Below are 17,621 nucleotides of genomic sequence, written 5' to 3'. Positions count from 1 at the left end.
TAATTTTCAAAATTTAAAAATTCAAATCAGGTCAGAGTGAGACTGGTGAAATAAGCACCAAAAATTCAAATTAGCAATATTTAAACTTGGACATCTTGGTATTCTTTATTTGCAATATGGTGTTCAGCTGCATATGAAATTGAAATAATTTTGGCCCTTCTTTGCTTCCATACATTATCAGACAAACGCAGATACTGACTAACCCTGCTATTCATACAGGCACATTTCTTTCTTGCAGCACATAAATGTAAACAAATAGACTGTATAGCTAATAACATTATGAGACGTAAACCACGAATGTATGAACTCCATCAGCTAAGAAGAACCGCGCGGCTGTACTGTCTGTGCAGTGGTTAATTACTGACTGATCAGGACACTGAGTTCCCGTAGTTTCAACACGCGGGCCGCTGCTGGGGGGCTGGCCCGGGCCCAGCTCGCCTCCTGTGGATACGATAAGTCGTAACTCCGCCCCCTGCTCCTCCGTGGAGCCGCAGTCAAGGATGTTGGAAGAGAGAAAGAGGGAAGTAGTGACACACTGGCAGTCAGTAGCTTACAGTGTCGTTGCATTTCGGACATACATCTGCTAATGAATAAAAACCCTGATATTTCTTCTTGGAGGTGAGTAAAATTAGACTTTTCAAACCTTCAAGTTTGCTTTAGAGCCGTTTAAAGTTGTTTGAGTCGGCGGTCACTATCGAGTTTTTAAAATGAAAACCGACATTAAATATCTGAAAATGAACTTGAATAAGTTCTCGGTTAAACGGCATTTCCACACCAGTGTGAGCCAAACGTTTTTAAAAGGATAAACATCACCGTGAATGACATTTACGATGGTAGCTTGCAACGGTCGTTTTCTTTGAAGTGGCCGCTGAAAGCATGCCTCGACAAGCTCTTTGTTGCTCTGCCCGCCGCCACAAATATATACGAATACCTTCATTCATATCAAATGTCCGTCTGTTATCCCTGTGAAGTTAATTTTAGTCACCATGTGCCGACAAAATTCATTTGTTGTTACACCCCTCCCATTTGTTTTTCAAAGAATGTAGGAGGGAGTCTACACACGGTCTGACAGGAACGGAAACTGACATTTTAAAATGAATTATGACCTAATTAAACCACATTTTGTCCAGGTTTCCTAATAGAAAGAAGCTAAACCTTTCTATTCTGATGCAGTTTAGCTAAAAGCAAGTATATTTTTAGATTTACACAGTGGTGACTAATATTGGGAGAGTCGAGTAAGTCATTAAATTGCTGCTTAAAAGTTAGTGCAGATACAAAGTGTTGTAATAATTGTTTTGTTGTATGTGTCACAGTCCTCACAGTTACCTCTCCACCTCCTGCAGAAAGTTACATAATAATTCTGTACCACTTTTTGGTCCACTAGCAAGTCTCACGATGAGGGTCTGTTGTGGATAAACCTTATCAGATATTTGTCTTTGGTCTGACTGCGTAGGAGTCCTTTGCATAAAAACCTGTTAAGCAGACACATAAGATCAAGAAAAATGTGGTTTGATTTCTACACAGTGTAGACTGGGTCAAACTGTAGGTCAGTGTTACTCAGTTTGTGGTACTGTAAATATGCTGACTGATGGGTTGTCTAGTAGTTGGGTAAATACAATGGTGTACAGTAAGTTCAGGGGCCAGTGCAAAGTAGATTTCTTGTATCCTTCTGTTTTCAACCTTAACGTGAAAATAATTGCTCTGGCAACATATGATTAATACTGAAATTATGCCCAAAGTACTGTACACCTTTACACTGTAGGACTAATATAATCATGTTTAAACCATTTATTTTCTCTCATTGTTTTGTTTTAGAACAATAGCTATATTTCGTTCTAATTACTCTAAACAAAGTCATGGAGGGGAGGACTTAAAGGCCCAGACACACCGGAGTGACATCAAATGAAAGTCGCCTGTGTCTCAGCCAAAAGTTGTACATGAACACATAGCAAAGACTGTAGCTGATGGCCCTCCAGCATGCATGTTCTGTGTCTGTGTGAGAGGACATAACTCTTCATACCAGCAGACGGTGGTCGTCGGTAATCGTCATTCAAAAAGGGAAACCAGAAGACTGTCTTGATACTAGTTAGCACATTAACAACACAACCTGGTGTTGTAAGAACAGAGCATATTTACTGTGTGCCAGTAAACAACAACACAAACCATCAAAAACGATTTCTATCGGCTGATTCAACGTACTGAATCGTCCGATTAAATGCCAGTGAGGGCCAACGTTGCAGAACACACGGCAGTGACAAGGCAACAGACTCTTTCCGATGGCACAACATTGAAGGAAAACAACTGGAATATTACGATATCCAAAATCTAAGACAATATGTATTCATATATCATGATATCAATGAAATATAAATATAATGTCCAGCCTCAGAGCTATGTTTTGCACGATAACTAGCCGATGTTTCTAGGTAATTGCTCTAAGAAAACAGAATTATAACATGATTCATACTTTTGTTGTATCTTTTATAACGGTTTAATATTGTATTAGACCTTACCTGTTAATGGTGACCTCTTAATACTTTATTAGCTTTATCTCATACAGCATTTCAGAAGCCCCGTCAGCACTTTTGCTGTTACACTTACACTACAGTATTGTTACAAGCGACATTGTCTTATTGCTTATCTTTATTTTTCATGAGAAATGCCACTTTCGGTAACAACAAAATATCACTAAATATTTTGCTTGAAAAGCTTTAGTTTTTTTGTTACCCTTTAGGGATGCAAAATAATATCGGCACTTAATTTTTTATTGACAAAGTGAACAGGTACAAAACGTCAATCCTAAGGTATGGTATTTTTCTTGTTTTACATGAGTGAATATTACATACATTGAAAGCATTGTATTTTATGTCTGTGGGTTGGCTATCATAAGAAGAGTATTCATAATTTAATGTTAATTCCATTACAGAAGAGACCTGAATATCACTAAAATTAGAGGATGAGAAAAGTGGATATATATAGATGATGGTATTTGTTATCGGCCAAATGAGTTGTTATATGGGCATATCCAATATGGGCAAAAAATCCAATATCAGGCATCCCTATTACCTTTACTTGTAGAGCCTGTAAACTTCCTAGATTAATTCACAACTTTATTAAATCATTGAACATGCCACACACAGTTCAAACGAACCCCCCATAATGATCTACAACATGGCTGCATGCATAGTGTACAAGGGGAAGCAGTGAATAATAAGTCATTATCGCAAAGTCCATGCTAACTTTCTGGCAATGTAGAAAAAGAGGAAATACATTGTAAAGCACAGAACGCATATTGTACAAAAAACAAGTTAACAGCTGCATTGACATGGCTGAACTGGCATGTTGTTTGCACAGACTTGCACACCTGTCACTGAGTTAATGGATTGTGTCAAGGAAAACTGTGACCCAGAGCAAATCAGAAAATGAACGTCCAGCGCCTATAAGGAAACATAAGATCAGCCTGAAGGGCATACAGAGGTAGGCAAACATATCAAACGTCCTGTTTTTGATGTCCATCTTTCCAGAAATTAAAGTTTATGTGGGCTGTACTCGACTTAGAATTATGCCAGTCGAATCAGATTTAGCTGTTCAACACAAGTATTCGACAATTTGTTTATTGTGCCATATAAAGTATGAAAGGTTGAATAGGCTCAGCAGGACGTTCAGTGTGACAGCGGCATTGAAGTGATATAGTAAACAAGCTAACATTGCAACCAACATTTTTTTGCAATTTAGGGGTCTCTGGCTGATAATTCCAACATGGTTTTAAATAGATGAAGTATTGAGTTACCAGGATTAAAGTTTTTCTGTAGGCCAACCCAGAAGCTAACATCCCACGGGTTCCCTCGTTGAAAAGCCGATGGGATTTTTCCATTGGATTTCGGATAATTGCATTAAAATTAGCTCTGTGGTAAACAAATGTTCATGATATTTACACGTTTTGTTCAGCAGGATAATCTTCACAAATGAACTTCACTTTCAGGATTTTTGAAGCCTGAAAACAATAACCAGAACTAAAAAAACCCAAAACAAAACTATTGCTAGGCCTAAACAAACAACATTACAGTAGCGTCGCCATCGCTGCAAGACTGTACAGTCATGTTCAGTGTGGTTCAGCATGATGACGTTCTGCAGTCTCATTTAGTCACTTGTTAGAAACAGTCTTTTTTAAGACACATGAAAGCTTCAACGTTTGCGAGTGGTGTATTTACTGATGTATTTCATGTCGTTTAAAAAAACACAAAAGACTCTTACGCTTGTGTTAAACCGACCTTATTTCAGACTTCTAACTCAAAACCCATTTGAAAAACCCATTTACTTTGAGACGAAGGAACCCAGAGTGCTGAAATGCTTACTGATTTCTGGGTTTTAGGACTCACTAGTGGGGCTCTCTATATTTATCCAGTGGTTTGAAAGTAGTGCATCTTCAGGATCCATAATACAGTTACAGACAGCATCCTGGAAACTGTGAAGTCGTTCAGTAAATGATTGATTGCTGCCTCTTTTGATGGAAGTAAAAGTGAAATAAGCCCAAAATGCATCAGCTCAGAGGTTTCAGTTTCTTTATTTTTACCCCCCCATTAACCACAGTCCACTTTATCTGACATACCTAACTGTGGTTTTAGAGTTTGGCTTGCCTTGTCCACCTGTATCAAGGGTCTTCCGGTCTGTATCACAATCTAATCCTGTCATCACTTCTCTCTTAGGGCTTTCCCATCATTACCTTATCTGTTTTCATCTGCTACTCCATAACACACCCAGAAAACAGTGCTTTTTCCCAGCTGCTGGCTAGGCTGTTGAAATATTTTTCCTGCGCTCCCTTGCCAGCCTTCATTCCACAGTACATGACACAGTATCTTAAAATATTGGGACACTCCGGAAATGGTTTGCAACCCAAAGACTCATAAACCTTAAAAGGATTTCTGTGGATACTCTGTTTTTGCCATAAAGCTTTCAGTGGTGCAAAGAGTAGGTTATATTGTCCATTGATGTTAATTGTGGCAGAGAGATAGCTTATTTCCTCTATGTTTCTTCTGAGATCCATGAGGAAAACAAAAAGACAAAATGTCTTTACTCTCATTCTGTCTGGCACCACAGCGAACTTGTAACAGTGAGTGAGAGTTCTCAGTTTTAACAGCCAGGCTGAGCAAGTTGACAAGACGTTCTCTCACAAAACCCTCAGGAGTTTGCTGTTTTGAGTGACACATTGCAATGTACACACATGTATGCATGCACTTGTTGCACAATGCAGATTAAAAAAAACATGAGAGGGTAGCAAAACCTTGTTTTATGTGTACACAAGCGGTATGTACTCTAGTTATTCAGGTAACATCTTGCGGACTGTGAGGAACTCATGCCCTGGGAACAAGGATGTGAGGTATTGCATATTAGCTTGCTGTTGTGCGGGTCTGGGCATGCACTGCACACTCTTGGAAAATTGTGCAATGTTTTTTCTGGAATGGTTTGATTGAAGCCAAGGTCCTTTTCAAACAAGATTCCTTGATGGTGAACTTGAATTGCTATCTTCTAATAGCTTTGAAATGGAACTATTGATTTGTTTGAGGCACCAAGGTGCTATTATCAGCCAAAGATAGGTAATGGGATATGTAAAGAATCTGGGTTTTGTTTCGAGAGTCATCAAGAGAAACTGTGGTTGGAAGTGTAGAATGAGGGGGCAGTTTCGATTGTTGCTTTGACTTTTTGAAGTGCACACACAAACACACAGACACCACTGAAAAACACACACTCTCCTACGCCTTGAGTAGCGCTCAACTGATTAATCTGCTGCCGGCAATAATGACTGTCTGCTCAGTCATGATCAGTTTGAACCCCACACACACATAGCAACAGCGCAGGCAAAACAAACCAGACATCTTGTCCATCTAATACACGTATGAAGTTTATAGAAGACATTTCACTGCTGCCATCAAAGGTTCGTTCGTCTTCAAAAAGGTCTTGTAAAAGCAAAGCGCTCCTTTTCATTTTCAAGGCATTCTGCCAGCTGACTGCTGGCCCACGACCATGTAAAGCTCTGTTACACTCAGTTCTTTTTGTGCTTTCATTTACAGCATAGGACTTGTCCAACAGCTCTGTTTGTTGAAACTGATAGGAGAACATCTTTTGTCAAAGATGGAATTCTGTTTTCATTGATTCATGTTACATCCCTATAGCCAGCATAGCTGATTTTTTTTTGTTTTGTTTTCTAGAGTCATGCATTGCTCACATAGAGTGATACAGTTTCACCAGCCCCTTTCTCCTAAAAAAAAAAATGTTTATAAAACTAATTTGAAACACAAACGTATTTTTGAGGGAAAGCTAATAAGGAAATGTTGCTAATGAACAAACCTGGAATTTGAAAAAATGCTGATACTTAACATTTCAGCAAAATGTGTACTGCCAATGTATTTCAGTGGTTTTGCGACAATATAGGAAATCTTGATACAGTCTCCACTCTAGTGACTACAACATTATTTGGTTTTTTTTTTTAACTTTTCATTAACATACAACCAAAACCAGGATCTTTCCCTAAATTTGACCAAACCTGAGTCAAGAGTCTTTGCAATTATGTTTTTTTTTGTTATTGAAATGTAACAGAAGTCACAATCTTTCCCAACCTAAACCAAAGTGCTTTTGTTGTCCAAACCCTAAGACAGTCTAGACACGAGCCCAAAAGTCTGGCATCACATTCCTGCACGTTGCATGCCTGCCAGCCGCCCCAACAGCCTTTTTGCTAGGCCTATGTGTTACATGACTGTGGTGTTTCACTACTGAACACACAGTTGTCTGTGAACATAATTCAGGCAGCAATTGCATTGCCGCAACAATGTAATTAAGAAAGCAGTTTAGTGACAAAAAAAATATAACTTATAGGAGGCAGGGTTGGTGTTACACAACTACCTTGCTTGTCAAAAGTATTTGACCACTATGTTGTAGCTTTTTGGAAATTGTGGCTATTGGACATCTTGTATGAGCTATTATTTCAGCATTTTTAGGTAGCAATCCAAAAGAAGAAATAATAGGGGTAATGCAAAGAATAACTATAGTGGGCCTTGTACACTATAAAAAAGCTGACATAAGAATGGAAACTGCAATTTCAAAATAAAATTTAAAGTGAGAATTTTGGACTGGTGATGGTGCCAGAATAAGGGTCAACAAAATATTATAATTCTTCATCTGTTAACTGAATTTTTTATGAAGTAGACATTTTGGACCTGACAGTGGCTTAGGAGGACTTGCCAGGGGTTCATCAAAATTATACTTAATCATTCTGAGGAGACAATGAATATCCACAGTAAATATCATGTCAGCCTGGCCAGTGTTTGGTCCAGACAAGAGGTCTCGGCAAAGCTGCATATCCATAGATATCTAGAAACGGGAAAAGTGTCTGATTGCGCAATATCTTTGGCACTAAATGAATGATAGATAGTGAGAGCAGTCATAGGGCTAGGACTTTTTGTTTTCTACAGGTGTTCAGTCAGATGAATCTAGATGTACATTTCTACATTTCCAATAAAATTGTCTCTGACATTTATAAATGACCTTCATATTGTTTTTTTTTTTAAAATTCATCTTTGAAAAAATATGCATTTCTTTAGAGTGGTTTGTAGTAAACTGATTAGCATTGTGAATACACAATATCTCCTCATGTTACTACTCCAGTCCCATATACAAAGTAGCACTTGCCATAGTCGTTCACACACTTACTGAGTGTGTGAGACATGGAGTCTGTGAGGATGTTGAACATTGTCTGAACATCATCAGTTGAATTCAGTTCATCTCCCAAGGCTGTCCTCAGTCTTGATAGTGAAACGGACACAAATCCAACCAGTATTCATTCCGCACAAGTCATTGCACGCATGCTTCATTACTCACACTTGTTCTGAGAGCCTCTGAGTAATTGCGTGTGTGAAGTTATCTTTAATGGATTTTTGAGTTGCTGTGTCCATGCATAAATGTGCTCCTCTGGTGTTTTGAGAGATACTTTCTAGTAAACCTGAACAACACTCATCACATTCAAAAAAGCTTTACACACATTATTGCAGGTTAAAAGTTAATGTTACACATGTTTAAACAGTTCCAATAAACTCACAGTGAAAAAACGTTACTCATGCTTTTTTATGTGTCCTTGTCAGGATCTACAGGGCAGACTTGGATGTAAGAAAGAAGTAATGAGGCAGTTTTGTGAAGGTCAGTTCCTCATTTAGCCTCAAAGAGTTTCAGTATAAGTCCCAAAACAGCACCGCCCACAACAGCTATTTCCGCTGTGGACTTGCACAGTAAGATCATAGACTTTTTCGTCATGCTAATCTCAAAATGACCCATTCGGAATTGTATCAGTATATAGGACACAATCATGTTGATGTAAATGTTCATGATTACTGTTTGAAGAAAGTGTGATTAGTCAAAGTCATAAGTTTCGGTGACAAAAAGGAAGTATGTTGTTGTGCAATGTTGTCTGGAGTTCAGGTCATGAATGTCACATTCACAGCAGTGTAAAAAGCACCAATGTGACAATGTAAAACAAGCACTGCCTGACACAAACTTAGTAGTGCTTTTATAAAATGGATGTACACACCTTACTACTTTGGAAATTTTTTTAAAAAGGCTGAGCTTGGCACACACAACACTTTAGTGAGGCTCCAGTTCAGCGAGACGCTTTTCTTCACACAGTAGGCAGTATCAACCAGCCTTGTATTGCTGTGGAGGCGCACAGTGTAGTTTTTCGACAATTCTCTTGGCTCAGATGAGAGAAGAATTCCAAAAATATAAAGCCAGTGAAATAGTTGGGTTGCTGTCGAAGTAGGCATAGTAGATGTTTTTATATTTTTAACAGGAAGTTTGAGGGGCTGTACCTTCACACACTGATTAAATCTGATGGTGTTTGGTGTTTTACAATTAGCATGTGTTTCTACGCTATCATAACTTTGTTAACTGTCAAACAACATGACCACATTTAAAGGGGATACTTCACTGAGTTACAATCAGATTTGTATTGTAATATTGTGAGTAGTAAGTGTTAATAAAATATGGTAAACTAACTAACCAGTGCCTAGATCTCCCAGTTTCCCTCCAGTAAAACTCTGTCAGATAACGTAAATTGTGTAATTAGGCAGAGTTTTGCTGGCTGTATTTAACACATTTGTTGTATTGCATGCCACTGACACAAAGAGTATATGAGCAGATTAAAAGACAGCCCCCCTCTTTCTGTCTTTCTCTCTCTCTCTCTCTCTCTCTATCTCTATCTCTGAAATCCAGACCAAACACAGATCAAATGGTACAAATTGACAAATAAATACCAAGATTATGTTACTGCACTCTCTATTTCTTTCCTAAAATGTTTTCAGAAATTTGTTTTGCTGGAATAGCAAGAGTTTGTGAACAGGAAGTGGGCACCATACTGGTTTCTGCACAATAAAAACAGGAAAAAAATAGGGAATTAAACTGTAAAACTAAGCAGCGCTGAACACATATAAACAAAGATTCTGTTATTGAGATGCCTATTTCTCACAACAAATGTTTTCAGAAACATGTTTTAGCCTACCGCTTAACTGTAATATGAGAGCCACCATTGTGTTCAACGAATATGCATTACATCACCCAGCCCAAAAAACAGGACAATTTATTTGTCTTGCTCAACGCAATGCATTCTGGTAGTTGTAGGTTTTCTACTTACAGTCCTTTGCCTATATTCTCCTTGATCATACAGCATCAGTTTTTTATTGGTGTCTTTCTATTTTGCTTGAACTAGATTGCCTATAAGTCAAGCTTTCATTTTTTTTCTGTGCAGTGTACTTCGAGGGACATTTTGGTCCCCAGATTTTATTGTGGAGTGAGTGCTCTTGACTTTCCCGCTTCTATTTGGTACCGAGAGCTGTGGAAATGCAGGCAGTGGCACAGAGGAGGAGAGTAAAGAGACCTTCTGCTTAGAAGTGGTGAATTTAGAGCTCATAGTTACTTAATATGATGCAGTCTCTGGCTTTTTGTTTGATATCAAGTGTCAACAAAAAAAAATATTGCACATTTATGATCTGTAACTAACATGTAACTAACATAGTTAACTCGATTACTACGTATATGCCACTGTCACACTGAATGTCCCACGGAGCCCGTTCAAACTTTAAGATTTTGTATGGAAAACAAAACAAATCATCAAATATCCATATTGAACAGACAAATCTGATTCGACTGACATAATTCTGACTGAGGTACAGCCATAGATTTATTAAAAGGCCATCTTAAAAGCTGTGAAATACTTCTTCATGCTAATGTTCACAAGTTTATAAAGTCTAGCCTAGAAAAATCCCACTTGTACCCTCTGTATGTTTTTCAAGGGCTGCCTACACTTAACAATAGTCAGTAAGTGTGCTTGGCCCAAGTGGAGTCAGTCAGCTGTTGTGAAGAGTGAGGATGGCAGAAAATGAAACATAATATCTTCCTACAGGCATACATGTGGGTTATGCACGGGGTTTATAAGATGAGGACAGTTTGTCCTGACTGTAAAATATGTATACAAAACTATCCAGCTCTGAGTCAGTGAGTACAGTCCAGCCCGTCTCAACGTCCACAGGGTATAACACTGCTTTGAGCATCATGGGAATATACACAAACAAACATATGACACATACATTCTCAGGGGGAAGAGACTGAACCATGGTGACACACTCTCACGTGATTTCACCAAACACAAGAGGCAGAGGTGGCTGACACACAGTGACAGCACAGTCTCACTGATTAATGGTCAAGCAATGAACTTTTTAGATGAACTAGTGAATTGTTAGGCGCTAAAGAGGCACAGACACTCAGTGGTAATGGTACTTTCCATGTCATGGGATGACATTAGAGATGGATGATGTCATTGTGGACATGCCTCTCCATTGCTCTCTGACACGTGACTCTTTTAGACCGCACAGCAGCGAGTGAGTTGACAGGTTCACCCAACACATCCGAGGGTGAATAGTCATTGAATTGTGATTCCCAATGTTAATCCTGCTTTTTTTCCCCTTTCCATACACTTTTTTTACACAGCTTTTCATTGTCTTCTTAGAAAGCTTAAACTTGCCTTTATTTGACTTTGATCTATAATATCTTGTCATTTTGTCTAAGGTTATAGAACCATAAGTGTAGCATGAGGTACTGTATGTAATTTGCCTAAAATCCATTTGCTACATTAAACAATTAACCATCACATTCGCTGGTTAGTGCATTAGAGAGAGTGCACCGGTGGTTAATGATTATAAAGAGATGGTCCATGTTTATATAGCTAACATGCCCTTATGGAGCTGCTGCCTGCTGATATACTACCATCACCACACACAGCTGGAAGAAATCATGGATTTGGATTCAGCAAAAATAACTGAACTCATTCCTGAGATATTTTTCCTGTTGGTGGTATCAACAGTCTGCCAGAACAGACACAAGAAGTCAGAACAAACAGAAGGTGTAACACCTGTAGAAATGTTTGTCAGTTTTCTGCCTGTCTTTGTCTCATTTGTCAACACAGCCGTCATTGTTTAAATCTGAATATTAAATCAGCTCAATAAGAACTGGCCCTCTGTAAAAGTGCCAGTGTAGGTAAAACTTACCTAGAGTGGCACCACACAACAGTAGATACTATTTTTACACACTTGTCATCATGGAGTTGCACGCTGTTGATTAAATTCATCTCCATGCTCAGTATCTGGGGTCAAACTCAATTTCCCAGAGGCTGATGGCCACTCTTTTTGTTTATGTTTTTCCACACATTTAAACAATATACTCTGCACTCTAGGGCTGAGCGACTCGTTTTCCCCTCTCTCCTTCTTTGTACCCAGATCTGGTTTAGGTTTAGGTTTAATAGCGTAATGCCACTTGACATTGTTTTCCTACTGAATGGCAGAAAACACAGGATGAGGGAACATCCAACTGGATGAGACATACATAATTGTCCACCCCCTTAAAATGTTGCTCCAGCTCACACAATTAGTTACTGCTCACTAAAAGTTAAATGTGCAAATAAAAACCCAAATTTTATGCTCTGATTTTCAACCTTGCCAGAAAAAAGCAACATTTTAAAGACTGAGGATAAATAAGACATGGTGTTGGCCTTACAAAGTGGTCTTGAGGGGAGGATATTGACAGCTGTGCTGTTTGACCTGTGCACTTTCTCATGCCCATTGGTGTTGTTATATACTTTTAACTTATATACAAAGTATGTTTTGAAAAAAGCAAAGCCAAATATCAAAGTTTGTTTTAATGTGTTGGCAAATCTTTGCAAAAAATGTTAGGGCAAGCCAAGCTTATTGATATAACACATTTTAGCAAAAGGGCAATTCGAAGTGCTTGACAGAAAACACCAAAAGTATTGAGACAAAATGCAAAAGAAACACATTATGAAAGGACATTTAAATACAGTTAAAAAATAATCATAATAAGCAAATATAGAACAAGACAGTTACAAAACAACAGAATAACATTTACAGTGCAGTGTGATAAAATGAATAATAAAAAATAGATTGAAGATAATAAAATTAGTAATTGTTCGATTTAATAATAGGCAGCAACACATACAAAAGTCTCCGGTCTTGATTTAAAAAAACCTACAGTTGCAGCAGAGCTGTATTTTCTCTATTTTATGTGGTGAAAAAAAACCTGAATCCTGCTTGTCCCTGTTTAGTTTTAACAGAAAGCAGACCTGTCCCAGATGACCTGAAAGCTCTGGGTGGTTCCTAATATAGCAGAGGACCAGAAATGTATTTTGGCCCTAAACCATTTAGTCCTTTAACAGTACTGAAATTATTATTATTTTTCAACAGTAATGAAAAATACTCCTTGTCCGTGGTTAGTGTAGGTTTCTATCGCTTCTATCTTTCCTCAGGAGAATTCAATTTGTTGTCCATCTATTCCCATTAGTTATGTGGATCCTAACAACTGCCTGTCTGCATTGATAGGCTATGATCGGCAGCAGTCTGTCCACCACTTGAGCACTCTGTCCATTAGCCAAATTCTTTGCTATTTCATTATCTATGTGGGTGGGTTCCAGCCCCTACTACTACACTAAACCACAGGCTGCTTTGCCAATAGCCTTATCTCTTGTCTCAGGAGGACTGAATCAGGCTTTCTGTCCAAGCCTGAAATATTTATCACACATAAGTGAAACCACTGTTAGCAGAAGTGAAATATACGCCCCTATTAGCATAAAGGCCTTATAGAAGTGCTGTTTTTTGGGGGGTGGGGTTGCAGTACGTGACATGAACAATATGTAAAGCCCTGTCTAACTGTGTCTCTTGGCTCTGTGGTGGAAACTAGGCTATTGACTGAGTCGGTGTCAGATTTCCCTGCTGCTGCCATTCCTGCTGCAGACACCCAGGGTCTTACATTGATTTTTACAAACCACAGCTCCAGGACAGCTTCAAAGCTTTCAAGACCATAATGACATAATGGATGTGTTGGCCAAGGCCTGTGACATTATAGGTTTATATCTGCGATGCCTCTGATTTCTCTGGAACTATTTTGTGTATTGCTACGAGACGCTCTGAGCTCCAGGAATAGACTGGCTGGTTGTTTCGCTGCTGTCTATGATTGGTAAAGACTGGAAGACAGAGATAAGTAAGTTTAACAACATTATTTAGTCCGTGTGCAGATTGAGACTGGTCATGAATTTAGTTACACCATATCAGCTGACAAGACTGCAGATGTGATGTTTGGGATATTTGTGTCATCCAGAGTTGGCAGCATTTGCACACACGTGATGTAGTTCAGTAAATGTGAGGTTTTGTTTGTAAACACTGACTGTAGGACACAGTGATCTTGACAGGAGTCATGATCCTCCTGGCACTGTGATCATTATTTATAAACAATCAGGAGTAAAATGTGTGTCGGACATAAGCTGATGATCTTATTTAGAGCAACTTACTATGAATGTTGAGGAAGCTTCAACTACCAGATCACCATTATTACAATCAATCAAAATGATTGCAGAGTAAAAGGGTATGGATTACCAACCACCTTGAGGATAGATTGTGATTTGAGAGCACTATTGATCGCTTTCATCTGATGTCATCAGGTGTCACTCCCATCAGCTCAACAGCTGGTGTATCAGTTGCTTCTTCATTAGTGGTCCAACTACGTTCATTAGGTGCTGCAGAATCAATTTCTGGTTGAGTTAGTTAGCTAACAAGTTCCCTTGATTTTATTTTAAATTTAAAATTGAAATGATGTGTTTATAAGTCTCTGGATGTACTTGCAGTCGTACTGTTAAGACTGACGTTATATATATTATGGAATGATCAGTCAGTAGAGAGGTTTTGCTGTACAGTTTATGTCAAGAAAGCTATTCCACTTTAATTTTGCTCTGTGGGCAATTCTGCAAATGATTGATCCAGGCTGCTTTTTATCGTAATTACATCATGTTTGCATCAATGTGATGAAGTACATTGATTTGTAAGGCATTTAATTCACTGGATTAGACAAAGGAATCCATATGCATCTGGTTATTTTGTCACTTAATGGTTTCTCAAAACAATTACCAGAAAATGCACGATATCATAATAAACTTTGCGCTATTACGGTAGAAATTACAAATGCCGCACACATGTACATATAGCCCACTCCAAGTCTCTGCGTTTGGAACATAAGTATTTTCCCAGGTCAGTTTAAATTAAATGCATTTAATAAATATAACTCATTAAATCCAAATGTAAATTGCATGTACGCCTCAATGAATTAAACTGATTCTTTAATCATGTTTGCACTCTTGTTACCACTTACACTTTGTTATCAGCATGTCACTGACATGAAAGTCATTTTAAATTAATATTTTTGTACCTTTGTCCATTTCTTGATTTTTTTAGGCACATATTCAGCCCTAGTTCATATGCACACTGGTATTTTTGAAAAATATTTTTTGCCTTTCTTCAGACTGTCTGCACATTATTAAAAAAAGTCTCTGTCCAAATGAAATTGCAACACAATTGAAGTGCTGTTAAGAGCATGGTAAACCAACAGGCAGTGACCAATCAGAAGCCTAAAAGAGCTGTTACTTTAGGTGTACCTGGAGCAGTGACCTACTTAGCACGTTCTGATCCCTCTGTTCCTCAATAAAGTGGAAAAGTAAATGTACAGACTTGCAAAAAGTCCCAGCAGCAAGGTTAGAGCCAACACTATTTTGGCCATGTTGGCCATTGCACAAAATGTTGCCTCATTTGTGTCACTTCAAAAAGGAAATAACAGTGAACACTGACATTACAAGCCACTCTGTTTTGCATGTCAATATGTCAACACTGAAAACAGAGTTTCTGAAAAGGTCTGTCACCAGTGATGAAAACACAGTTTGCGTTTGGAAGACGCAGGGCCAAAATGCATATAAAAGGCTACATACCAATATAATATACCCATGGACATTACAGTGAAATACTCCAGCAGACACATCCTCCTCCTTTCCTCTCACATCTTCCCTTATAATTACATTGACTTAAATCAATTATCTAAGCACTGTGTAGCAAGACACGGTCACTATCCTTGATATAGCACCATTTGTCATCTGCTGGAAGTGGTGCAGAGCCTTTTAAGGATCACTTAAGAAATTGCCTGTAAAGGTAATCAAGCAGCAAGGAAAGTTGGCAATGATTTTTTTTGAGCAGATTAATCTGGAGAAGAGCCCGCTGCTGTGTAAGAGACTGTTTGTTTGCATAGACTTTAATAGTTTCCTTTGAGTTATTGTTAGGTCAGTAAAGGGTTGGGCCCTCCGTACACACAAGATTTGATACATAGACATTTCAGTTTTTTTAGGCCCTTATGCTGTTCGACATGAACTGGGCTTGGTTAAATATTTTCACTCTACTCCAGAGATCAGGTTCACATGAATGCATAGCATTGCTTAAACCATATCCACATGCCTTCACTAGTAGCACATTACATGTTGTATCTGTGCTAGTGACTTCATATTTCTTTGCTGAAGTATTTAATATCATCATCATAAATGTAGACATACATCTTTTATTTGTTTGTCTTTGTAAAAGGGTTTTAAATTAATATATTTCTTCATCTTTTCTGTCAACAAAACTCTTATCCTGTTAAAAATCCAAGGTGACAAGAGATTTCATTTCCCTCATCACAGAATATCAACTTTGCATTTTGCTAATATAAAACCCTAGTGTAAATGCTTAAAAATGGCTAGAATTTGAAAGTGCATGTAAAATGTATTTATTAGAATTTGGTAAGAGTCTTTTCTTTCTGTTACACAGCAGCACTCTTCTTAAGTGTAGTGATTTTAAGCTAATGTGACATAAATGTTTCTGTATATTTCTATATTTATGTTTTTGATTTACATATATTGTGTTTCTCTCATCTCCAGCTCTCTGACAGGATGGCATCACAGGAGGGGGAGGAGCCTCTTCCAAACACACGTCAACCAGATAGTCGTCTAAAGAGCAAGAAGCCGCCCAGCCTTGTAATAGCCATCCCTCCTCCTGAGGAGATGATGTCACGTGACCCAGCAAGACAGGTAGGCTCACCTGACCCTCTCTTTCGCAGCCTGACCCCTTAGACCATATTGTCATCAAGAAGATGTGTTATCACAACGACGAACCACTTCCTGTCATAGTTCTGGTGTTAAGCACTTTCCCCTGCGTGCCTAGTGCCTGTAAACTGCAATCACTGTACTAGTTATATTTACTGCTGACCATGAATGCAGTTAAGACTGTTTTTATCTTTTAACTGGTTGAAATTTAACTTAATCAAGATCTCAGATCTTTTGTTCAAAGTGTAATGTTTGACAGAATGAAGAAATTACAAAACACAGTTTTCATTAAAAACATATCTGCATGCATTTCTTTTTCTTTCACCTCTGCAATACTTTTTTGGTTATGATTTCGTTGTTAGTATAGCGTTATTGGTCAACAAGTTGTTCTGAAACTGTTGGCCAGTTGATCAGTCAGTCATCTTACAGTGTATTTATTTTAAGTTTTTAAAAAACAAAACGATTTAAATCAGCTGGGGTTTTGAACTCAAGAAAGGCTCAGTATAATGATTTCTAACACAATCAAGAGGTTGGATTTGAAAATAAAACATGCTCATCAGTGATTATGGGAACTTCAGTTCAGTTTTATTGGTAATGAATTGTAAAACAAGATTTGGTATTTCTTTACATCCTTACAGTAGTTAATGCAAGTCATTTCGCTCAGGAGATGCATGCCTTCATTTCAGAGATATAGTTTGGAGGAAACAAAAAGACTTGCGCTAGTACATTTTTAACTGTTCTTAAGGGATTAAAATATGTTAATGGGATATTATGCATGCCCTCTATTCTTATGAAGTTACCATTTGCCCGGGCATGGACGCATTTTGAACAGCTGTCTTGGCGTTAGTGTTTGGGCAAACGGCCATACGTTTTCCCCCTGTGAGCCCCATGCTTAGAACACAAATGTGGCATTTTAGCTACTCAGAGTAGTAGGTAGTCAGAGTTTAACTGAGTGTTGTACAGTTAAACTGTCCCTAAAGAGCAACAAGTGTAATAAACATGCAAATAAAGTGTGAACTGGGGCGAATACTGTAGCTTTGTTGCTAAGAGAGAGAAAAGAAGAAGCAGGAAGAGGCCCCGTGCTCAGGCTTCTAATTGTGGTTTTTCCATTGCTAAGGGACATTTG

At 38.3% G+C, this 17,621-nt stretch overlaps 1 protein-coding gene across 4 annotated transcripts in view; it reads left to right on the top strand.

The window, feature by feature from the left end:
- Window positions 1-479: 479 nt before the first annotated feature.
- LOC121941850 (inactive rhomboid protein 2-like) overlaps window positions 480-17,621 on the top strand; it is a 38,943-nt gene continuing 21,801 nt past the window's right edge. Inside the window, exons 1-3 of one of the 4 annotated variants that reach the window (XM_088075612.1) lie at window positions 518-618; window positions 8,133-8,187; window positions 16,331-16,480. In XM_088075612.1, the coding sequence (XP_087931738.1) occupies window positions 16,343-16,480 (138 nt within the window). In that variant the 5' untranslated portion in view covers window positions 518-618; window positions 8,133-8,187; window positions 16,331-16,342. Of the gene's footprint in view, window positions 619-3,352; window positions 3,478-8,132; window positions 8,188-13,327; window positions 13,585-16,330; window positions 16,481-17,621 lie in introns of those variants that run through there. The other 3 variants (XM_042484756.2, XM_088075614.1, XM_088075613.1) reach the window with 3 other exon arrangements.

Source organism: Plectropomus leopardus, chromosome 3, assembly GCF_026936395.1.
Source record: "Plectropomus leopardus strain MGB_pleo_1.0 chromosome 3, ASM2693639v1, whole genome shotgun sequence".
NCBI classification, from domain to species: Eukaryota; Metazoa; Chordata; class Actinopteri; order Perciformes; family Serranidae; genus Plectropomus; species Plectropomus leopardus.
Note: the sequence above shows the minus strand (reverse complement) of the source record. Positions and strands in the feature narration are given on the sequence as shown.